The sequence below is a fragment of the Mustela nigripes genome, chromosome 1, assembly GCF_022355385.1.
Source record: "Mustela nigripes isolate SB6536 chromosome 1, MUSNIG.SB6536, whole genome shotgun sequence".
NCBI classification, from domain to species: Eukaryota; Metazoa; Chordata; class Mammalia; order Carnivora; family Mustelidae; genus Mustela; species Mustela nigripes.
Window position 1 is genome coordinate 202,478,256 of NC_081557.1, and position 23,237 is coordinate 202,501,492.

Below are 23,237 nucleotides of genomic sequence, written 5' to 3' on the forward strand. Positions count from 1 at the left end.
CCAGACTTCGGTTGTTAGGAAACATGCTTCCAGGAGCTCTGGTCCGTGTGTACACGCATCCACTGGAGAAACCTTGCCGGGCCATAGGACATGCTGTGACCACCTCTAGAAGATAATCCCAAAGAAAAATAGACCCACACACAAAAATAAAAATGTGTATGTCCACTGGTAACGTAGGAAATTTCCTTCCGTGCACTCGCGTGAACAACTAATGGTCTCAGAGTTGCAGCCTTTCTGGGAGGTTGTGGTGTGGTTTCCACTTCTGTCCCTTGGAGACAAGGCAGTCACCAGACCCTTATCGCAGATCCACCTGCCACCCACAGCTCAGCTCGTAAGGCCCCATTTGTTCGTGACTCCATCATTTTTCTAGTGAGCATCTTGTCTTTATTGATTTGTAGTTTTCAAGCTCTAGAGATTATTGTTTTGTCAACAACAGTCCATTCTCGCCGTCCATGGCTGCTGCACTCTGGAGCCATGAACACACAGTCTGGGCTCCTGGGGGAAGGTAGGGTCGGCTTCCTGGAAGCCACTGGTCACAACAGAACCGTGTGTCATGCAGCTTCTGTCTGAAGTCACCTTACCGACTCTGCTGTTGGCTCATCAAGAAACCAGTGGCCAGCATCGCCACGCCTCAAGCCTAAACAAAACCCGCCCCACCCATGGTTTCCTCCGTGGGCCCACCGCAGCCTCTGGCATGTGGACCCCTGGGTGGAACTCCAGCACCACCTGGGGGTTGGGGGGCGCATTTTCAGCCATGGAGTCACAGCCAAAAGCACGAAAATGCGGGACATGAGGTACTAGACAGACAACAGACAGGAAGGAGACTGGTTTCCAGGATGAGCCAAACCGAGAAAGTAGGGCGCTGCCTCCTCCTGTCTCTGCTGGGGACATCGGGTCCCGCTCTGTCCTCGCTGCTCTGGCCACATCCCCGAATGACCATGGACACTGTGGGCTTACAAAGGGTTTAGTGAGCAGATGAATTCACAATTCCAAGATCCATGAATACTGAAGCTTCCTGGGTCAGCACCGCCTCCTCCACATCAGGACGGTCCTGTCACTCTCCTGTGGCTCTGGGTGAACAGGCCTTCTTAAGGCTTCATCTCATCCAACTGATCAGTCTTTCCTTGCTGGGGAGGGCCTTTGCATCCTGTTCAAGAGGCTGTAGGCCCTGAGGCCACAGAGATGCTGCTGGGTTCGCAGTTCCATCTCCCGAGGCTGCCAGGCCTATCTTGGCAGTGTGGGTGATGCAGCATCCCATCTAGGCAACCCACAGCCTCTCTCTTTAAGAAAGAATGCAAGTCATCATAGAATTAGATACAAATGTATTCAAAAAGAGAAAGGAAATCATAATATTCTTAAAAACTGACCAACACCAGAAACACCACAAAATCCAGAAAATACCATAATTTTTATTCATAGCTGCATGATACGCCACTAGGATAAATTTTTCATCTACATTTTTTTATTGTCTCCTTTTTTTTTTTTTTTAAAGATTTTGTTTATTTATTTGACAGACGGAGATCACAAGTAGGCAGAGAGGCAGGCAGAGAGAGAGGAGGAAGCAGGCTCCCTGATGAGCAGAGAGCCTGATGTGGGGCTCGATCCCAGGATCCTGAGACCATGACCCAAGCTGAAGGCAGAGGCTTTAACCCACTGAGCCCCTTATTGGCCCCTTATTGTCTCTTCTTATAATTTTTTCAATATTATTTTCAGGGAGAAAAGAGAAAAAGAACTTAGCGTCTCTAACAAGGTTGATTGAAAACAACCTTTCATGGCTTCAACCCTTCATGGCTGCTAGTTCACCAAAGTCCTCGCTTGGGCTTTCATTACTCATAACTCCTATCTAGCTAAGACTGCCCTCAGATTTGGAGAGAACTTTGACAAATTCGTTTCGTTTATAAGCTGGAAAGTCTAGGGCACTTCATTTTCTCGTGCTGTGACTAATCTCAAATGCCCTTACGGATCTCATGAACCCTCTTACGTCATGTCCTTGTCACATTGGCTCTCAGGGTTCTCCATTATCTTGCTGATGTCAGCATTTCCTGTTAAATCGGCAGAATGTTTAATCCTGTTCCAAAAGTTCATGTGATTTCACTCCTTTTGGTTAGTTGCCACGGCTGTTCCTGGAAGCTGTCCTCTGTGCCAGGGTGTCTGGCATTAAGTTCACAAAGAAGTGACCAGGAACCATGTGCATACAGTCCAGTAAACCCAAGCTGATGTTTCCACCACTCAGCTTCCCCTTGGGCAGATCCAGAAAAGGCTTCCCCACCTCCCCAGAACCACCCAGAAGAGGGGAAGTGTGACAGAGGGAGCCTGAGGCAGTGTGGGAACTGCTGTGGTCCTACCATCTTCCTTTAGTGAAGTTGACAAAGCCATCTGATCATATGACTAAGGCCCCGTGGGAATCCATGTCCATCTCTGGCCAGGGCCACAGGGTCTCTTCTCCACTGGGTTCGACAGCCCTGATCCAAGAGCAGAAGGCCTTGCATGTGCTCAAGGTGTGAGCAGGACACGCTCCCTTTAGAGGCCTCCTGATGGCTTTCTCTACCTTCTGGAGCTGTGTTCTTTGCAGTCCGGTGCTCATGACCCTTTCTTCCACCAACAAAGCACAGCATCTTTAAACTGGGTACCCAGGATTAAAAAAAAAAAAAGATTTTGCTTATTTGGGGGTGCCTGCGTGGCTCAGTGGGTTAAGCCTCTGCCTTCGGCTCAGGTCATGGTCTCAGGGTCCTGGGATAGAGCTCCACATCAGGCTCCCTGCTCAACAGGGAGCCTGCTTCTTCCTCTCTCTCTGCCTGCCTCTCAGCCTGCTTGTGATCTCTCTCTCTGTGTCAAATAAATAAATAAAATCTTATTTTAAAAAGATTTTGTTTATTTGAGGGAGTGAGCATGAGCTGGGTCAGAGGGAGAAGCAGACTCCCCACCGAGCAGGGACCCCTGACACAGGGTTCAATTCCGGGACCCGGAGTTCATGACCTGAGGCCAAGGTAGGCGCTTCACCGACTGAGCCACCCAGGCCCCCTATTCCTGAGATTCGTTTTAATCAGATAGGCTAAGGTGACAGAAATGCAAACACCTGCCTTTGGAAGAATAATTTATTACTTACATTTCTCAAGAGAATCAGGTACCCCACACCACGCAGGGCCACAGGGCGAAGCACCAGTTGGAGTCAGAAAGCAGAGGGGAGCAAAGGGAATGTAGCCCAGAGCCTTTATTGAGGTTTTCATAGGAAGGAAAGGGTGAGCAGCAGGCACAGGGAGTAAGTTTGGGATCGGGCAATTTGAATAATTTTGGCAGGCCTGGGCTATAGTGCTGTCCCTAGGCTGTTCCTAGTGTCCATTATCTGGCCTTGGCATGATCTGGGGCAAGGGGGGTGTTGGCCTGGCATGTAAGAGAAATGAAGCGTGGCTTCGGGGTGTGGGCTCTCTCTAGGAACCATGTAGCCCTTGGAGGAGCACACTCTCTGGGACCAAGGCCCCAGATGCCAGAGCATCAAGAAGGAAGAAAATAAGCAAATACAGGCAGGGGAGGGGAAAAAACAAAAAAAAAAAAAAAAAAAAGAGGGGAGAAGATACAGTCCTGATTTTGTTTAAGAGGGAAAAGAGATCCTGCCTTAAGAGAAGAAACAAGGGGAAGGGATGCTGCTGGGTTGGAGCCATCCTAGGAAGGCTCCTGCAGACCCTTCCCTCCTAGTTTCCTCCTATCCACCAGAGGCAGGAGTGAAAACCCTAAAACCAGAAAGAAAAAAAAAAAGAAAAAGAGGGGAGAAGATACAGGCCTGATCTTGTGTGTTCTTTCACCTGGAAACATTAGGAGCAACTAGTGGTGGATTACCAGAACCGCCCCCCGGCCGCCCCCTCCATGATGTGGTCCCGCCCATCAGGGGCCACACACCTAGTACCCAGCACCATTCAGATTGTTACCCAACCAGTAAACATTTGCTCGTACTGATGGGCTGAAATGTCCGATTCTGGCTTGTTTCGACAGCCTATCTGCAGCGACTACTTCCACACCTGAGGGGATACAGTGCTGCATTCCCGGCTGCCCAGAGCTGCACCACAGCACCAACCCCCATACAAGTTCCTGACGCAGCCACCTCTCTCCAACATGGTGCCTTCCTCCAAGGGGATTCCTGGGACACACTCATTAGGACACAGAGGTCCAATAGCTTTGAGTTCTGTTGGGTCCCACTGGCCACACATTCCTCCCCAGGCTGCTGGCTGCCTGGGAGCCCCTTGGGACTTGGAGGCTCAGGAGCAGGCAGACCATGTAAACAGCACCACTAGCCACCATGTGTGACCAACACCACTGGAGTCCTACTGCCAGGACATCCCCGAACATGGACAGGACCCAAGGCCAGCACTTTAGCCAAACTTCATACAGGTGCCTGAGCAGTGGGTCCTCTGGGCAACAATGGCCCATCTTCACACTGATGCCACACTGTCAGACCACTGCGTAAGAACTGTCCCCTTCAGAGTAGAGAACACTGGGACTCTCTTGACTCACAGATGCCAAAAATGTAACTTGAAATCACACATGCGTCCAGATACAGGAAAACCACAATACGAGTCGTGACCAAGACATCCTTACCTTTTGGAGTTAGAAACAAGTAACCAAGACACATGTCACTTGAAACTGCGATATTTCTGAGAGGTTCCACAGAACTGGTTTCACTGAGGGACATAATGATCCTGTTAAACAATTCCTCGTCATATCCCATTTCAATGAATGGACCCCAAGATGAGTGCTTATCTTGCCTCAGGCCTTAAGCTCCCCTAATTAAGGGCCCTTTGCCCAACTCTCACCTACACCAACCTGAAAAGATTTCTCTGTCCTTCCCTGTCCTGAAGGGGAGATGTGTTCAGCCTCTGTGTAATGCAAACTTGCCATGAGGCTCTCTGCTGATCTCTCCCCACTTTTGGTGTTCCTGTGTGGCCGTGGCCCAAGTGCCCAGCCTTCTGTCTCCTCATATCCGTGAATATGAACTTCTTTCTTCATTGCAATCATCTCCCTGTGTGTGTGTCTTACTGTACCTGGTCTGAACAAAGCCTCAGTACACAGTACACCTCTCTTCTGAGGTCTTTATGCAGCCACTCCCTTGTCAAGTCTTCCTCTGCCTCCCCCTACAAGGATGCAAAGATGACATACAGGCCCCGTTGGGATCATCCAGGATTATCTCCTCATCTCAAGATCCTTCACTTAATCTCACCTGCAAGTCCCTTCACCATGAAAGGTCACACTCAGAGGTCCTGGGATGAGGCCCAGGGTCTGGCTGTGGGCCAGCCAATCACACTACAATTATTCTGCTCACAACTTCTGTGCTATTGTCATGCGTTTCAATTCCCTGGGGTATTTAAGTCCCAGAAGACATTCTGTTCTGGTTTTAGAAAGCATTTTTCATTAGGTTTATATACAACACACTGTTCCTGAAGCTCTGGGCTGTGGGGGTCATTCTGCTTCGAGGGCCCCAGTTACCATCTCCTCAGGTGAGGGCCAGTGGCAACCAGTGTCTCCAGAGTTCATTTCTCCGCAAAGTCTTTATCTGACCTTTTCTTTTGAAGTAAACTTCTTGCTGGGTTCAGAATTCTAGCTCCCCAGTTGTGTGTTTCCAGGAGTGAGTTTCCTCTCACTGTGTACTAGTTTCTGTAGCTTCTGTTGAAAAATCAGTGAGCTCTGAAAATGCTTCCTTGGCCTTTGGCTTCAGCCCTTCACAGCCATGTGCCTGGGCAGCGGTCTTTGTGCCCCCCCCCCCCCCCCCTGCCGGCCCCCCCCCCCTGTGGCTGGGGATCTTCCAGTAGTGCTAGCCAGCCCCACACTCTTACCTCTGCAGACACTGCTCTGTCGCCAGCATGAGGGGCTGGTCCGTAGGTGGCCTCCAGGGAGGGGTTCTGGGGCTTCCCACAGGAGGGCGGCAGGAGCCAGCTTACAGTGTGGGGACAGGTCCAACTGTGGAAGCCACGGCGTTTGCCACGCGTGCGCCTGCACGTGGAGTGTAAGGATGAGCACAGCCAGGCCGGGCCACCCAGCTGTCAGCAAGGTCCATTCGGTTTCTCCCAGCCGGCCTGCGCCCTGACCACACCTGATCCTTGTCACTTCCCTGAGCCAAGCCCACCCTGCACGGGCTCTCCTTTGACTCCCCCCCCCCCCCCCCCCCCGGCCCCCCCCCCCCGCCCCCCCCCCCCCCCCCCGCATCCCATCCACTGGAGATCTAGCGCTCATCTTCCGAACGTGCCCCCGTCCGACCACCATCCAGCCATCGCAGGTCAGAGCCATCAAGTGGCCGCCTGACCCGCGCATTCGGCTACTTCCCTGCCAGTCTCCGGAGCAACCCTCTGAAGCGCGAATCAGAAAAGAGCTCGCTCGGGCCCCGGGACGGCGCAGCGCTCCTGCGGGACGCGTCGGCGCACAGCCGCACTTCAGCAGAGAAGGCCCCAGGGCTGGGAAGGGGCCGCGACCCACGATGGGGACCACCCCCAATCCCCGCCCCCTCGCCGGCCCCGCCTCTTGCCAGGCCGGCCCCGCCTCTTGCCAGGCCCGCCCCGCCCGGGTTCCGAGAACTCGCCGCGGCAGTCACGTGGCGTGCGACCCGGAGGTGGAACGGGTAGGCGCCGCGCAGCCCTCGGCTCCCAGAGCACAGACGACCCGCTGGGCCTGCGGCGACCGTGCGCCCCCGCGCCCCCGCGCCCACCCGACCATGCGGGCACCGCGCTCCCGCCCCCCCCTGCTCACGCTGCTGGCCGCGCTGCTGGCCACGCCCAGGGCCCTGGCAGAGGCCCCGCACCTCGTGCTCGTGGACGCGGCCCGCGCTCTGCGGCCCCTGCGGCCCTTCTGGAGGAGCACCGGCTTCTGGTGAGCGCTCCGTGCGAGGAAACCGAGGCCCTAGAGGCCCATCTCGCCTCCATCCCGCCGCGCGCTCCTCCTGAACCCGGGACACGCTCTGGGTCCCCCTGGTTGCATTGGAGAGACCCTTTCCCTCTCGCGCTCTGGGCCCACCTTAGGCGCTCTGATGGGAGGACAGCTGCCCGGGCGGTAGCCCGCCGCTGGCTGGTTTACTCCTTACCCTCAGGGTCCCCCGTCAGTCAGACCCAGAGTTTTCTCTGTCCGCGGGCTCCAGGCAGTGTTTTGGATGCCAAGAAGGGTTTTCTGAGTGGGTGCCAGAGGCCTCTGGACAGGCCCTGAGTTTGCCTGCTGGCCACCTGGGGCAGGTGGAGCGCAGGAGAGGCAGCAGACCAGGACCCTCCTGAGGGGGCAGCCACAGTGACGTCACACATCCCTACGAAGGGACCTGTCTCCCACCCTGCTATGTCTCAGACCTGCCCCTGTCTCCCACCTCCCTATGGCTCCCACCCCCTCTGTGGCCTGCTTCTGGCTGAGAGCACCTGACTGAAAGGGAAGGAGCAGGGTACTGGGATGTGGTCCTCTCCCCTCAGGGAGCCCCTGCTTTCCATAAACATGAGACTTCCTGACATTCCTGGTGTGAGGGGTCATTTTATTACATCAGGGACAGTAACATTCACTGACAGGCACTTTCTGTCCAGCTGCTGGAGACGGGTGTCCTGGGCAAGCCTGGGCCTGTCCATGGGACTCATGCCACATCCCCCTTTTTCTGTCCCCAGCCCCCCACTTCCTCACAGCCAGGCTGACCAGTATGACCTCAGCTGGGACCAGCAGCTTAACTTGGCCTATGTGGGTGCTGTCCCTCATGGTGGCATTGAGCAGGTCCGGACCCACTGGCTGCTGGAGCTCATCACAGCCAGGTGAGTGATGGGGACAGCTGGCAGAGCCCCCTTTATGGAGGTGAAGACTGAGGCCAAGAGGAGGACTCTGTCCGGGTGTGCGGGCCGTGCAGTCTGGGGGCTGTGGTGGGTGCTGGGTGGCTCCTGGGTTGGGCACAGCTGGCAACCCGCTGGACATCACTAAGAGGCTCGGGGGCAGGTGGGTGTCCCACTGCACCAGCTTTGTGGCTGGCCTAGCGCCCATGCACCCACAGACCTTGTGCGGTGCGCTGGCCAGTCAGGCTTTGCAGGAAGACTGCCCAGGGGCTGGGCTGAAGTTGTGTTGGTCACACCCCCTCCCCTTTGGCCCTGCAGGGCTCCACCCAGCCAAGGCGTGGCACAAAAGAACACTTGGGTGTGTGTTTGGAAGACTTCGAGAGACATAGAGACCTTCTTGCCCCTGGCCAGAGCTGCCACCTCTCACCCAGTGGGACTGGGACTGGGACTGGGCGGGGCAAGGGACCAGTATCCTGTTGGCACCTTGGAGGCGTCATGATTGCGTCGGGGACCTTGTTCAAATAAGACCGTGACACCCAGCGTCAAAGCAACCCTGCAGGGCCCTGGATGCTCAACCTGTGGTCCGGGCTGGCACTGGGGCGGTTTGTTTCAAGGGAGTCGCTCTTGGATGTTTAAGTGTCAGGGGCCTCTGTGTGTTCCCTCCAGGGCAGAGGGGCACAGCATCAGTCTTGGAGGAGTTGTGGCAACTGATGTCGTTGACCAATGGTGTGCGTATATCTGAGGAGGGCTCCTGGGGCAGAATGGAGGCTCTGCTAGAGGGTGGAGTCCGTGGCTGCTGGCACCCTGTGGCGGGCTCGGGCCCTCTGCACGGCACTATGCACGCTGTGGAAGAGCTGCCCGTCCTCAGTCAGGTCACCCTGGTCCTCCCCAAGGAAGCCGCCTCTCCTCAGGGTGTCCCGCACCAAGGGGCTGCAGCAGGCTAGGAGCAGCATGACGCCCAGGGCTGCATAGTCTCGGCGCAGGTCCCGTAGCGTGGCCACACCGGCTGCATCCAGGAAGAGCAGGGGTGCACAGTCGATGACCACAGCGTGGAATCCAGCTGCCGTGGATACCAGGGCCGCCGTGCTGGTCTCTGGGCCCAGGTCCATGCCCTCGACAGGGTCTCCCTCACTGACCCTGGCCTCCAGGCCCCGCTCCTTCTTCCTGGTGGCCGCACGCCCCGCGTCTAGCCCCGTGAGGCTGGAGAGGGACCGAAGAAAGAAATCCTTGTTAGCGTAGTAGAGCGGCCCTGCAAAGCGGAATATCCTCACCCCAGGCTCGGGGACCAGGCCCTCGAACTCCGCCGCGTCCTCATAGAAGCCAGAGTCCCCAATCTGAGCGAGCAGGGCGGCGCGCGGGCGCTGGGTACGGCCAGCCAGGCTGAGCAGGGACAGGAGGATGCCGGCCAGCAGCCCCACCTCGACGCTGACCAGCGCACAGGTGGCCGCGGTGGCCACCCAGACCAGTGCGTCAGCCGGGCTGAGCCGCCACAGCTGCGGGACGTCCCTGACCTTGCGCAAGGCGCCACGCAGGCTGACAACGATGACACAGGCCAGCACGCACCGCTGCAGGTCCCGGAAGAGCGGCGCCAGCGCCAGCAGCACCAGCAGCACCACAGCGGCACTGACCACGCTGGACAGCTGTGTGCGGCAGCCAGTGGCCGTCTTCACCAGGGTCTTAGACAGTGCGGCGCTGGTGACGTAGCAGTGAAAGAAGGCTGGCAGCACGTTGCAGCAGCCCACGGCCAGGAGCTCCTGGTTGGCCCTCACGGAGTAGCCATGGCTCCGGGCAAACATCTCCGCCAGAGAGATGGAGAAGGCGGAGCCCACAAGGGCCAGTGGCACTGCGTCCAGCACTACGCGCCACATCAGCCCCGGGTCTGGCACCCGTGGGGCCACAAAGCCCGTAGGGATATCACCAGCCACGCTGGAGCCGAAGCGTTCATGGAGCTGCCCAAAATGGGACACCATCGTGGCCGCCACGATGACCACTAGCTCCGTGGGCAGGGGCACCTTCAGGCGGCGCTGGCAGCGCTCAGAGAGCTCCTTGCCAGCCAGCAGCACGGCTAAGCACGTGGCACTGGTGACCACGTCGCACAGGTTGGCCTGCCCAGCGCCGCGTACCAGGCTCAGCCACGTGCTGACCACCATGCCCAGCCCTTGGTGTCGTGGGATCCGCACGCCTAGCAGGTGCTTCAGCTGGGAGGTCAGGATCGTCACCGAGGCCCCCATGGCAAAGCCATCAAGCAGCGGCTGAGACAGGTAGGCGGACACGAAGCCTAGCCGGAGCATGCCCAGGAGTACCTGCGGACAGGGTGGAGTGAGTGTGGTGGAAGCCCAGAGCCCCTCACCCCTTCACTGCCATTGCCTGTCTCCTAAGCGGACTGTGTGTGGAGTCCCCTGCATGTGCGTGTGCACACGAGCACAGCAGACGCTGGAGGAGCACTTGCAGCCTCGTGTGCTCATTGCTGGTCCTCTTCCATGTGCCACCTCCAGGCAGCAGCAAGCAGCTCCTTTCCCCTGTCCTGCGTGGGACACTGCCCCCGTCCTGGGAGACCTGGGGCCCCTGGCAGGGTGTGACATTGGGGGTGGACAGGACAGGCCTGGTCCAGGAGAGCTGAGGGCATGGGGAAGCTGCGGGAAGAGAGGCAGTCCCTCGGGGTCCCAGTGGAGACAGGAAACCCAGGGAGCTATGTGAGCCAGTCAGGCCAGTCCGCAGCTCTAGCCGACTCTTCCTGTCTAGGCCACAGCTCGCCAGACAGGGTCCCTTTTCCTGGGCATCCTCAGAGCCTTGGGTGCCCCCATCCTGGGGTGCTATCCCGTGCCCACCTCTGTTAGCTCTGTCCTGTCCTTGCTGGTTAAACCCACTGTCCTCCGAGGCCCCGACTCTACACTGCCCTGGGCTTGGCCCTCCGAGTAGGTGGTAAGCACCCAAGGGGCTTGCACCTCACTCTGTAGAACCCCCACCTGGGCGGCCCCTCACCTGGTAGATGCCAGCCACCAGCGTAAGGGCAGTGGCAACGCGGATGGCGTAGCAGTCCTGGTCACAGTCCTGCGGCCTGAGTCCCGCCACAGCAGCCGAGGTGTTGATGGTGCTGCTGTTGTCCCCAGGCCCGGGCCCCTCCTGGGCAGGCCCGAAGCCAGCCAGCAGGAGCTCGCGGTCCACCACCTGGCCCACCATGAGGCAGAGCAAGCTGAAGATGCCCACGGAGACGTGGTGCGAGGTGCCCATGAGGAAATAGATGAGGTTCGCGAAGAAGGACGTGTACAGGCTGTAGATGGGCTGCAGCCCTGCCAACAGCGAGTAGGCGATGGCCTGGGGCACCAGGATGATGCCAATGACCAGCCCGGACATAACATCACCCACCAGGGCCTCCCGCGGGTGGTACTGGCGCAGCCAGCGGGTGGCGGGGAGCAGGTCCTGCACCAGCGTCCAGGCCCTCTGCGTGCTGCACGTGCAGCTGCGCCACAGCCTGGCTTTGAGCATCTCACGCAGGCCCAGGGACCTTGGGGACCGCCGGCGCACCAGCACTGGCCCCGTGCCCTGCGGCGCGCCCTCCGCAGACACTTCCATTCTGGCCCGCCACACTCCTCAGGGGAACCTGCAATGGACGCGTGTGTCACTGCTGGGGTCAGAGGGCAGCACAGAGCCCCAGACCTATGCATGGCCAAACCCAGCTCCCCTGCTTCCCGTCCACTTCCCCAGGCAGGCAGTGGTCCCTCTGTCACCCATCCAAACCACCATGGTCCCCTTTGGCAGCCCTTCCATCACCTCTGTACCATGGGCTCAGAGGAGGGAGACCTCCTGAGGCCCTGTTAAACCTTGGAGATCCTGGGACCCCAAATCTGTGCTGGGCCAGCCAGCGCTGGCCACCCCAGTCTCTGTGCCAGAATTCCTGGGATGGCTTTGGGAGGGTGATCTCAGTGGGGGCCAGGGGGTAGGGAGGTTGGGGTGACTGGTCTCTGTCCTCTGCCTCATCCCCCAGAATTGTGGGGTCTCCTTGCCCAGGGTGTAATAATACTCTTCAGATCACACAGGTGTACCGTGAACAAAAGTGTGGGACTGTCCCTTGTGTCCCAAGGACAGTGGGCCTTCCAGGGCCCGGCCTGCTCTTGCCTTCCCACCCCTGGCCCACAACACAGGGCCTGGCATCTCCCCGGGGTGTGGAGGACTGTATGGCGGGAGGTTCGGGGAGCCAGAGCCCCCTGAACTCCAGAGGGACGCTGAGTGGGTTTCCTTCCTGGGAAGACCTCAGTACACGGCCCCCAAGGTTCGGGTGTGTGGGAGGGGACTGCTTCAGTGGTATCTGCCTTGTGCCTGCGGGTCCACAGAGGAGACCTGAAACCGGTCCCACACTCCCTTCCCCCAGGGAGCTGGCTTCTTTGGTCGCCTCAGGGATTTCACAGTTCCACAGCAGGGCCCTGGATGGTCTTACCTGAGGAGCCCCTCACAGGCTTGGGGGACTGGAGGGTAGCGAGGCAGCTGGCCTGGAGGGTAGCGAGGCACTGGGGCTGGAGTGAGCCGGCCGGCTGGGCCTCCAGAGCCCTCTGGCTTCTGTTGGCCAGTGGGGGGTGGGAGGGGTGTGGGCAGCAGGATTCGAGTGTGGAGCTGGAGCCAGGAGCCCAGCCGTGGCAGATGTCGTGCCCGCCGGGGGCAGTGCTCTGTGGTGACCATCTGACTGCCTGGGCAGCTGGACTTGCAGTTAAATTATTTACCCCCAAAATTGCTGAGTCATGGGTTTCCCCCAGACCGGTGTTACCTGTCGGCTAATCCAGGGACTTGCACTGTAATCAGAGGTTCACAAACAATTGTACGGGGCCTCCTGATAAGCTCCCAGCCTCCCCGCGCTGGCCCAGGTGCGGGACACGGTGGGCGAGGGTGCCTAGTGCCTGGGGCAGGGTGCTTGGATGCTGGGGTCCTTGGGGGAGGCGGAAGTCCCCCGGGACACAGGCCCCAAGGGACCCTTCAGCTCTGGGGCCTTTTACTGTCCTCGCCACAACTACCCAGGGGTAGGCGAGGAGGGGGAGGGACCCTGGGGGAGGGACGAGCTCTTTATCCTGTCCCTGGTTACCCTTCATGTTGTAAGGAGGGACAGATCTAGTCTGAGCTGGAGCGCTGGCCAGGGTGGCCCTGGGCAGCTGTATCCTCAGCCTCTGTTCCATGTCCTTGTGTGGAAGGCGGGTGTGAGGTTTTTGTGCATGCACGCGTGTGGATTGCTGGAGGGCCAGCAGGCACCAAGATACACTACTCAGGAGGGGTGCCCTCTTGCTGGGAGGGGATGGGGTGGTCTGAGCACCTGCATGACTGACAGGTGCCCGGCATGGGCCAGGGCTTGGGGGAAGGCACGTGATGGCTTTAGATGGTTACCCTCGTGCCTCAGAAACCGTACGAGGACTGTTGCGGTCTCAGGTCCCCCACCTTTATACCGAATAACTGAGGTGAAATTCCATCACTGAGATCTTGAAGGATTATGTGTGCAAAGGGGTCCATCCCACTGGGCTGCCCTGGCCCCATAGCCGCTAGTGCTCTCCCGTCCCTCCAGGACACACCTAGGGTCTCCCTCTCCCCCCACCCCGGACGTCCAGCCCAGGACCCACGTGATCTCTGGTGGGGAGCTGTTTGCCCAGAGCAGGAGAGCCTCAGGCCCTTTCCTGGGGTCATCAGGCACACCTTGGGGTGCAGAGGGGAGGGTAGCTTTCTGAGGGGGGCATCTACCTTATCTCCTGCCCCAGTACTGGCAGGGGGCCAGTGAGAGAACTCCCTGGGGTTGTGTGTCCGAAACGACTCTTTGGTGCCCAGAGCAGTGGCAGCCAGGGATAGCGTGTGCGTGCTGGGCGAGGGGGCCTGGGTGCTGCTGGAGGAGAGGGGTTCCTCGGGGTGGGGACCTAGCATGGGAAGGGGCCCTTCCTGAGTTAGGCAGGGGTTTCTGGAGGCTCTGGGTGGGAAAGCACCAGGGGTGAGATGCAGGGCAGGCAAAGCTGCTTCTGGGAGGGGCTCAGTGGGCAGTGGGCCCACCCAGAGCCTCCACCCTGTCAGCTGCAGCAGGGAGCCAGCCTTGCCCGCTCCCCTCCCCCTGCTGGCCGGGATTGGGCTCACATTCTGCTGGGGCTGGGCGTCTAAATCAGGTGAAGGAGTAGCAGTTGAGGTCACATCTGACCTTTGAGAGGTTTGCAGGACCCCCTCCCCCTGCCCCCAACGTGCCCTTCCCCAGCTTCTCTGCATTGAGGCTGGTGATGGGCACCTGTGGTCTGGCCCCGCACATAGGTACCTATTCCTGGCACTTGCTTGTCAGAGGGGCTCCTGAGGCCCACACCCCCTCACTCCGCCGGCCCACGGAGCTGCAGACTTCTCCCGGACAGGGGCCTTGGGGTTCGCCCTCCTGGAACCCCCCTCTGGGGGAGTCTGCCCAGCCCTAAGCCACATGGTTATTTCCTTAGTATTTGTCTTTAAATTTCGGTTTTAAATCGTCAAGTACGCTTATTTGGAAAGGAGACATTGCATCCCGACTCTGAGTGCAAAGGGGCCGGGTCTGCAGCGCGTTTTGCTTCCACGGCTCCGAGGACCAGACCCGCGTTTCCCCCGGTGCTGGCTGGGAAGATGGAGAGCACCGGCCTCTCCCGCCCGCCCTTAGCCCGACACCCTCCTAGCCCCACGCTCAGACAGAGGCTGCGAGCTCCCTCAGGGGGCGGGTCCATTAGCCGGCTGCGTGCCCCTACACCACTCCCGCTCTGAGCGCGCACGGCCCCGCCCTCCTGCTCCGGGAGCGCGCGCCCCACGTCTTCGCCCACGTCCCCTCCGTGCGCGACCCCCACCGCATAGCACGCGCGGCCGCGGCCGGTCCGCTCTCACCCGAACACTCACCGGGCGGGTCGCCGCACTGTCCTCTGGCGCAGGCGCTCAGGCGCCCCCACCCCGCAGTGGTTGGGGGTGCTGCTCAGTGCAGCCCGACCTCCGCCGGCGAGCGTGAATGAGCCCTTTGTGCATCCGCGGCAGCCGTGGCCCACGTGCCAGGAGCCGAGGCCTCCCGTCCAGGTTCGGACCCGGGCCGCAGAATGCAGGCTGGTCAGTGGAGACCCAGGCCTGTGTGCACTTCACCTCACCGCTCAGCCGCCTCCCTGATTGAGGTCTCAGCTCCTCACTCTGAAGGGCCCAGGCGCAGGGGGGACCCAGACACCCACTGTGGAGCCCAAGGACTGCTCCCTGGGGTTCCTTGGCTGGGGGGTCACTCTGAGGTGGGTTTTTTGGCCCTGGGGAGGGGTGTTTTGGCCCGCAGGGTATCCTTAGCTGTGAGGGCTGGCCGGGCCAGGGTATGCTCCTACCCACCCAGGGTGACAGGCTGGGGATGCCTCTGTGTTGGGGCTCCCCCGTGGTACCTCATTGGCCCAAGACACCACACATGGCAGCACATGTCTGAGGCCTGCTGGGCGCCCAATGTGTGCAGGCTGGGGTCATTGCCTCCAGGGGCTAGAGGGAGAGCCTGGAGCCCCTGCACATGTCCTAACTTTCCCTTTGGTCACCCCATCACCTCTGCCCACCCACCCCCCACAGCAGTGGGACTTTGGAACCGTCTGCTGTGCACATTTAATTTTTACCCAACTGCTTGTTAGTTTTCTTTGCTACCAGTCCTGACCTTTGGATGGGAGGGGAACAGGTGAGGGAGGTGAGTCCCACTGCCCAGAGGCTTGTCCTGCTGGGCCTCAGGAGTGGGAGGACGCAGCCCTGCACAGAAGGGCCAGCCAGAGAAAGCAGAGTACCGGGCCTGGGAGGAGCAGGAGGCCCACATGTGTTGTGGCTTGCCCTGGTCCCGGTGTGGGCTTTGAAGCCCCGGCCCAGACTCAGCCTTGACCCTGTACAAAGCGAGGCGTGGGAGAGAGAAGAACGTAGAGGAGAGGTGTTGACTTATCCATGTCCTCACTGTGCCCAGGGAGATGACTGTGGGCCAGACTGTGGTGTGGGATGGAGAGCTGGACAGATGAAAGCTGCCCAGGACCCAGATTTTCCGTGACCTCACCCTTCTCCCCAGTGGCCACAAGAGGGCGCACTGCAGGCCCTCCCACCCCCAGCCGCCTTCTTTCCTGGGACAGACCGTGAAGGGACCAGGCATGTTCTTAGGGGGAGCCCTGAGAGGCCTGCCGGACCACCTGCCTATGCTCCTCCGGAGGCAGTGCCCCTCAGCTTGGGCCACGTACCCCTGCACGACTCCTTCCGCCCTGGGGCCTTGCCTGTGCCTGACTGCAAGGCCACCAGTTTCCTCCCTCAGCCCTCAATGCCGGGTCCACCCTCAGAGACCACCTGTACCCCTACTGGCCAAGCTGCTCAGGTGAAGTGTGAGGGGCTGTGTGAGACCCACTCCACTCATCCGCAGGTTGTCCCTTCTACCTTGTAAGCCCATCTGCTCCAGCTCCTTTCTGCTGCCTTGTGGCCACCACCCAGTACTGGTGCTGCACTGTTCTCGGGGGACCTTTCCAAACATCATGGCAAAAGGGAAAACTATGGGGCCAGTTGTTAGATCTGTGGTTGTCGGGGGCTGGGAGGAGGAAGGCGGACAGGGGGAGCACGGGGCATGTGGGGGCCGGGAAGCAACTCTAGGTGATACTGTGGTGGTGGGCACCTGCCCTGATGCCCTCGTCCAGATCCACAGAACATGCGCCCCCGAGGAGCACCCTGATGTCATCTGTGGACTCTGGGTGATGGTGGTGTGTCCGTGGAGGCTGGTCCACCATAAGGGATATACCACTAGGTGCGGACATGGTTCACAGGGAAGGCTGAGCCCACGTGCAAGCAGAGGGAAAATGGGAAGTCTCTCTGCCTCCCTCTCAGTTTTGCTATAAACCTAAAACTGTTGAAAAAAAGTTTTCAGGGGCACCTGAGTGACTCAGCGGGTTAAACCCTCTGCCTTCAGCTCAGATCATGATCTCAGGGTCCTGGGATTGAGCCCCGCATCGGGCTCTCTGCTCATCAGGGAGCCTGCTTCCCCCCCCCCCCCCCCTGCTTCTCTCCCTACTTGTGATCTCTGTCTGTCAAATAAATAAATAAATAAAATCTTTAAAAAAAAAAGTTTTCAAAACAAAGTCATGGCACTTTTCTCGCTGGATCTCTGACAGGGCTCCCCATTTCACTCTGAGTCAGGGGCCCATCCTCACCTTGGGAACAAGGCCTTCTGTGACCCTGTCACAGCCTGCACCCTATTGTGTCCCAGGTCCACTCCCATGTTTTCTGCTGTTCGATCACTATGAGTTTGCTCCAACCTCAGGGCCATTGCACATGCTGCCCTGGCTGTTTCCCCAGCATTCCTGTTGCTCGCTTTGTCTCACTACTTGGTAGGTCTTAGACATGACCTCAGAGAGGCCCTCCCTGCCTGATCCTTTGCTCCCTGGCCCTTCCCCTTCAGGGTACATCTGATGTGCTCTTAAAGATTCAAATAGTTGCCTGATGATTTCTATCTCCTCCCAGAATGTGAACCTGGAAGAATTTGGGCCACAGTCTGGGATGAATGAAGTAGGGTGGGAAGGCTGCCCTTCTTCCTTTTCTGAGTGTGGGAGGGAAGAGGAATACTCTTGAGACAAATCTGGAGCCCTGGCCTCCAGGAGATGCCAAGAAGCAAGGTGTGGCGTCCCCCAGGTCCTGCCCTGTTTCATGGCTCCCCACTCCATAGTCAGCTGTCTGTAGGGTGACTTGTTCTCCTGTACTCCATTCTATTGTACCCTTCCCAAAAGGCCTGCCTGCCCCATGCCACACCTGAGCCCAAAGCTGTTCTGAGCTCCTGAAGGCTTGGGGGTAGGCTTCCAGTACAGGCACACTGGTTCATACTAGGCTGTGAATGACTGCTAGGCTGCCATCATTGGTGTTTTCCAAGGGGTGGGACCGACTGAGGAGTCTGGATCTGAGACCTGTGTGGCACCTTGCAGGCTCCCTACATGCTTGAATGTGGCGACAGTTTCAGCCCAGATCCCACTGTCCTCTGGCCTGACATTCACTGTTTTTCCACAGGGGATCAGCTGGGCAAGGTCTGAGCTACAACTTCACCCATCTGGATCGGTACCTGGATCTTCTCAGGGAGAACCAGCTCCTCCCAGGTAAGCAGCAGCCCCGCCCTCGGCACTCTAGTCCTGTCCCCTCCCCATGACCTGACCCCTCTGAGTCCTCGCTGGTTATATGCAGAGGATTGGCCTCTGTACGGGCAGCTGGGGCCCCCGGCCGGACCGCCACCTTCTGTGTTGCAGGCTTTGAGCTGATGGGCAGCCCCTCCAAACGCTTCACCAACTTCGAGGACAAGAAGCAGGTGTTTGAGTGGAAGGAGCTGGTCTCTCTCGTGGCCAGGAGATACATTGGTGGGCAGGGCACAGGCCCTGGAGGGAGAGGGTGGGCGTTCCTGGTCAGGCTCTCCCATACCACCTGGGCCACCTCCTTGGTCTTCTCTCTCATGAGCCCTGAGCCAGGGTCTCCTGATGGGGAAGGAGGCCAGGCAGGGTGCAGTGGGCTCATATGGGTTTGGATAGCCTTGTCATAGCCAAGTGTCCAGCCATAGGCAGACTTCCTGTGAGTTGGGATAGGCTTGGCATTCCCCACACAGGGCAGGGGGAAGCATGTGTGACAGTGGGGACACTCTGCAGGTCGGTATGGACTCTCACATGTTTCCAAGTGGAATTTCGAGACATGGAATGAGCCAGACCACCACGACTTTGACAACGTGTCCATGACCATGCAAGGTGGGTGGCGGCTCTGAGGTCCTGTGAGTGGAGAAGGGGCGGGAGCAGCCCCTCAGGCACCAGGGGATGGACTCAAGTTCCCTCTGGCCCAGGCTTCCTGAACTACTACGACGCCTGCTCCGAGGGTCTGCGGGCTGCCAGCCCTGCTCTGCGCCTCGGCGGCCCCGGGGACTCCTTCCACCCCTGGCCTCGATCCCCGCTCTGCTGGGGCCTCCTGGGGCACTGTCACAACGGCACCAACTTCTTCACGGGGGAGTCGGGTGTGCGGCTGGACTACATCTCCCTCCACAAAAAGGTATAGTACCGCCCCTGCCCCTCCGCTAGACAGGGACCCCGGCCAGCTGCAGCCCCACCTGGTCTTCAGCCCAGTGGTCCTGAGGCTGATTCCCGCAGGGTGCCGGCAGCTCCATCTACATCCTGGAGCAGGAGAAGGCCACGGTGCAACAGATAAAACAGCTCTTCCCCAAGTTTGCTGACACCCCCATTTACAACGATGAGGCAGACCCGCTGGTGGGCTGGTCCCTGCCGCAGCCTTGGAGGGCTGACGTGACCTATGCGGCCATGGTGGTAAAGGTAGGCCAGCCCCCAGGACCTACCCCCTGGGCCACGTTCCTTTGGGGGAACCGGGGTTTGGGCGCCTGGAAGAGCGCTGCCACCTGGATGCCCGCAGGTCATCGCGCAGCACCAGAACCTGCTGCTGGCCAACACCAGCTCGGCCATGCGCTATGCGCTCCTGAGCAACGACAACGCCTTCTTGAGTTACCACCCGCACTACTTCACGCAGCGCACGCTCACTGCGCGTTTCCAGGTCAACAACACGCGGCCGCCACACGTGCAGCTCCTGCGCAAGCCGGTGCTCACTGCCATGGCGCTGCTGGCCCTGCTGGGTATCGCCCCTTCCTTTACCCGGCGCCAGCCCAGACTGGGGACAGAGGAGGCCGCCGGGGGCACCCTGGGTGGGGCCAGGACCCAGGCTCAGTAGGGCCCTAGTGGCTTGTGCAAAGGCCCTCAGGCAGGGGAAACACCGATGTATGTGCCCTGCTGGGGATGGGGGAGGATGGGGAGTTTCCTGCCCCTCACCACCCCGCTTCCCCAGCTCAGTGGGTCACTGTGGCCCTCCTGGGGCTGGACCCCTACTGGCGGGCAATGAATGGTGGGAAGCCAGGCCCTGGAGGGCAGCCCTGGGAGGCCGCGACTTCTGCCTAGCAACCACCCCACCCCGGCCCTGTAGACCGCGAGCAGCTCTGGGCTGAGGTGTCGCAAGCCGGGACCGTGCTGGACAGCAACCACACAGTGGGTGTGCTAGCCAGCGCCCACAGACCCAGTGGCCCCCTTGATGCCTGGCGCGCCACGGTGCTGATCTATGCAAGTGACGACACACGCACCCACGCCAACCGCAGCGTCGCCCTGACCCTGCGCCTGAGCGGGGTGCCCCCAGGCCCGGGTGAGCTGAGGTCCTGGGGGACGGGGCGAGGCTCTGGTGGGCCGGCCCGGTGGGGCGTGGCTCCAGCATCTGGCTCCACAGGGCTTGTCTACGTCACGCTGTACTTGGACAACGAGCTCTGCAGTCCACATGGCGAGTGGCAGCGTCTCGGCCAGCCGGTCTTCCCCTCCACAGAGGAGTTCCGGCGCATGCGCGCAGCTGAGGTCGGCGGGCAGGGCGCAGGATGGGGCAGGGCGGCTGTTGCGATCCCAAGGCCCAGAGTACCACCAGTTCCTGTCCCCAGGACCCGGTGGCTGTGGCGCCACAGCTCTTCCCTGCCAGCGGCCGCCTGACCCTTCGCCCGGAGCTCCAGCTGCCCTCGCTCCTGCTGGTGCACGTGTGCGCGCGCCCTGAGAAGCCACCAGGCCAGGCAAGTAGCCCCTTCCTGCCCCGCCTCGCAGGCCCCTCCAACCCCCCAGTCATGGATCCTCTCTCCCTGCAGGTGACCCGGCTCCGTGCCCTGCCTTTGACCAGTGGGCAGGTGCTTTTGGTCTGGTCGGATGAGCACGTGGGCTCCAAGTGCGTGAGTGCACTCACTCCCACTCCCCTAATACCCACCCTGAGGAGCTGCTTGTCCCTGTCTATGCCCAGTTTCTTGAGGCTGCAGTGCCCATGTGGTCACTCCACTCTGGTTCTCCAACTGGTCCCCACCTCTGCCTGTCATACCACTGCTCCCGCTGTTCTCACAGACACAGAAATGGCCAAGACATTGGTCCCTGGCCCTGCAGGGAACATTGGCAGGTGGCATCTGGGTTCCAGTCCCCTCTCTTCATCAATGTGGCCTGTCCTCATTGCAGGAGGAGGGCCAGGCACCCGGGGAAGGGTCAGAGAAGGGGCTGTGAATCTGCCTTATACTCCACTGCACCAGGACGCCAGCCCTGGTTCTGACTGGTCCCCTCAGGTGCCTGTGGACCTATGAGATCCAGTTCTCCACGGATGGTGAGATGTACGCCCCTGTCAGCAGCAAGCCGTCGACCTTCAACCTCTTTGTGTTCAGCCCAGGTGTGCCTGTGGCCCTGTGCCCTGGCCTCAGCTGCCCCACTTCTGGGCCTTGGCACAGTGTCCCGTGGGGTGGGCTCCAGGGAGCTCTGGGAGTTTGGGGCGGGTCCTGGGGGCTATCACTCAAGAGCACACGGATGTGTTTGTGCCCTCAGACACCGCCGTCACCTCTGGCTTCTACCGGGTTCGAGCCGTGGACTACTGGGCCCGACCAGGCCCTTTCTCAAACCCTGTGCACTACGTGGAAGTCCCTGCCCTATGAAGCCCTCCCCACCCGGTGACTGTGAACCTGTGCTGACTCCGCAGCCTGGGGGGCCGGGAGCTGAGATGGGTTGGACCACCAGTGGCCCATCCATCGGCTCTATCTGTCCTCTCCTGTCCTCTTGCTCATCCCCTTACAGTGCCTTTCCACTGGTCAGTCTTGGGGTTACCCTTTGTGGCCAGGCCCAGGGTACACTTGGAACCTGGCTAGAGCAGGGCCTTCCCCAAGTCCCTCCTCTTCAGAGTGTTCTCCCACTGAGGGAGCTAGGACAGGGCGCTGGCCAGGCACGTGGAGACTGAGGTCCGGCTGCCATTAGGATAGCTCTCCTGTTTCCCTGGGGCCTTTGGCCTCATTGCTGGGTGCAGTAGGCTCCATTGCTGTCCCATGTCCATTCTGCTGAGCGAGAGGGGGCCTGCCGGAGTCAGCTTGGAGCCCAGATGAGGACCTATTTCTTGAGGCCCAGGCAGGCTGACCCCTGCACTCCACATGGTGGGAGGTGGGGTGGGGCTTCCAGGTTGTCAGACCCCAACCACGGCCAGCAGGAAAAAAGGCCCACAATGTCAGCTGCAAGCTGTGCCTGCTCCTGGGGCCATCCTGGTTCCATATCTGAGCCCAGAAGGAGACAGATGGGATGTTGAGATGAAGAACACTGGGGGCTCTTCACAGATAAGTGACAGTGGGCAGGGATGCTGCACGGGGAAGTGTGGGACCCAGGATCCCTCCGCCTCCTACCTCCTACCCCAGGGCCACAGAGCAGGTGAGGGAGCACTCACTGGTCCACACAGAGAGGTATGGAGAGGCCACCTGGTGAGGAGCAGAGACCTTCAGCCCAGGGGTGCAGCAAGTCTGGGGTGCCCTGTGAGCAAGAGTTGAGGTGTGAGGCCCTGATCCCACTCTCCTCCTCTACTGCCCTCTGGGGCTACCTGGGCTTTGGTCAGGGGGAGGTGATGTGGGTCTGAAAGGGCGGATCGAAGACCAGGCCTGCTCACCCTCCCTGGCTTCCCCCAACCTGCCAGCTGCCCATCCACATGAAAAACTCAAGGACTCACCAAGGTCTCACCAAGTGCCTTATTGCGGGTAGGAGAAGTCACCTTGATCACTCTTCATCTGAACCCCATAGTCAGCCCCTGTTCCTTTTCCTCTTTGCCGGTGTGGGTACCATGGAGCTCAGTGCCAGGGGGGCCCAGCCCTTATGTTCCCTGCTAACTGCCATTAGTTTACAGGGAGCAGAGGGGGTGCCGGGTGGGTCCCTGGCTTCCTGGTGTGTTCCTCTTGCCCTGTCACGCAGCCCTGTCTCAGCCAGCTCAGGCCGTCATGACAAAGTAGAGCAAACCACCGACCCCAAAGCTCCAGCTACAGAAGTGTGTTCTCTCCGAGGCCCAGAGGCCAGAAGTCTGCGATCAAGGTGTGGGCTCAGCTGGATCCTTCCAAGGCCTTTCTCCCGGGCTTGGGCTCACCCACGGTGGTCTTCTCCCCACCTTCTGTGTCCTGTTGCCCTCTCCTGGGGATGCCAGTCCTGTGGGAGTACTGCCCACTCTCAGGACCTCATTTTCCTCACCTTAAAGGCTCCTTCTCCAAATACAATCCTGTGCGGAGGCACTAGAAATTAGAACTTCAACACAAGAATTTGCGGGGGTGGGGGGGTTACAGTTCAGCTCCTAATAAGTACAGACTCCATTTCTCCATGGTGGTGGGGATCCATCATTCCAGCAGTAAAGCAGCCTCTTCTCTACCTGCTGGTTCTGTGGTCGTTGGGACTCTGACGGTGGAAGGGGCTGTTTCAGCTTCCGGGAGGGGGCCTGGGTTCCATGGTGGACTAGGTCTTTCCGTAGATGCCAAGACCTTCCAACCCGCTGAGCAGAGGTCCCTCAGGCCGTGAGGCTGCTCCCCTCTCTGCCCAGTGTGTTCTGGCATTTGGCAAAGCTGCAGCTCCCACCCCATTTGCCCCTTGGCCATGAATTCCTGGCACAGGTGCACAGCTGTTGTCCTGGTGGGAGGACGGGTCCCCCTCT

The 23,237-nt window shown here is 59.6% G+C and overlaps 2 protein-coding genes across 5 annotated transcripts; one reads left to right on the plus strand and one right to left on the minus strand.

The window, feature by feature from the left end:
- Positions 1–6,536: 6,536 nt before the first annotated feature.
- IDUA (alpha-L-iduronidase) lies at positions 6,537–22,957 on the plus strand. 3 transcript variants are annotated; one of them, XM_059379028.1, is made up of 14 exons: positions 6,540–6,849; positions 7,617–7,757; positions 17,763–17,848; positions 17,996–18,103; positions 18,386–18,481; positions 18,574–18,776; positions 18,875–19,054; positions 19,152–19,368; positions 19,713–19,925; positions 20,007–20,128; positions 20,209–20,334; positions 20,407–20,483; positions 20,866–20,966; positions 21,119–22,957. In XM_059379028.1, the coding sequence occupies exons 1-14, from the start codon at positions 6,695–6,697 to the stop codon at positions 21,223–21,225; spliced, it is 1,932 nt and encodes a 643-aa protein (XP_059235011.1). In that variant the 5' UTR covers positions 6,540–6,694; the 3' UTR covers positions 21,226–22,957. The 3 variants fall into 3 exon arrangements, with proteins under 3 accessions (XP_059235019.1, XP_059235011.1, XP_059235027.1); XM_059379036.1 differs by lacking the exon at positions 21,119–22,957 and having other exon boundaries at positions 6,537–6,849; positions 20,407–20,487; positions 20,866–20,961; XM_059379044.1 differs by lacking the exons at positions 6,540–6,849; positions 7,617–7,757 and adding an exon at positions 9,945–10,033.
- On the minus strand, positions 8,270–16,731 carry SLC26A1 (solute carrier family 26 member 1). 2 transcript variants are annotated; one of them, XM_059379062.1, is made up of 3 exons: positions 14,634–16,731; positions 10,755–11,373; positions 8,270–10,075 (listed from the first exon to the last, which is right to left on the minus strand). In XM_059379062.1, exons 2-3 carry the CDS (start codon positions 11,343–11,345, stop codon positions 8,546–8,548), a joined length of 2,121 nt encoding a protein of 706 aa, XP_059235045.1. In that variant the 5' UTR covers positions 11,346–11,373; positions 14,634–16,731; the 3' UTR covers positions 8,270–8,545. The 2 variants fall into 2 exon arrangements, with proteins under 2 accessions (XP_059235045.1, XP_059235036.1); XM_059379053.1 differs by lacking the exon at positions 14,634–16,731 and adding an exon at positions 12,208–12,738.
- Positions 22,958–23,237: the final 280 nt, after the last annotated feature.

What these genes read in the sequence shown, in the direction of transcription:
- SLC26A1 (XM_059379062.1), bottom strand. Translation starts at nt 11,345, where the DNA reads ATGGAAGTGTCTGCGGAGGGCGCGCCGCAGGGCACGGGGCCAGTGCTG. An exon ending in TGGTGGCTGGCATCTACCAG is followed by an intron (nt 10,076 to 10,754) that starts GTGAGGGGCCGC and finishes CCCTGTCCGCAG; the next exon opens with GTACTCCTGGGCATGCTCCG.
- IDUA (XM_059379028.1), top strand. Translation starts at nt 6,695, where the DNA reads ATGCGGGCACCGCGCTCCCGCCCCCCCCTGCTCACGCTGCTGGCCGCG. An exon ending in CTGAGAAGCCACCAGGCCAG is followed by an intron (nt 20,335 to 20,406) that starts GCAAGTAGCCCC and finishes CTCTCCCTGCAG; the next exon opens with GTGACCCGGCTCCGTGCCCT. An exon ending in GATGAGCACGTGGGCTCCAA is followed by an intron (nt 20,484 to 20,865) that starts GTGCGTGAGTGC and finishes TGGTCCCCTCAG; the next exon opens with GTGCCTGTGGACCTATGAGA.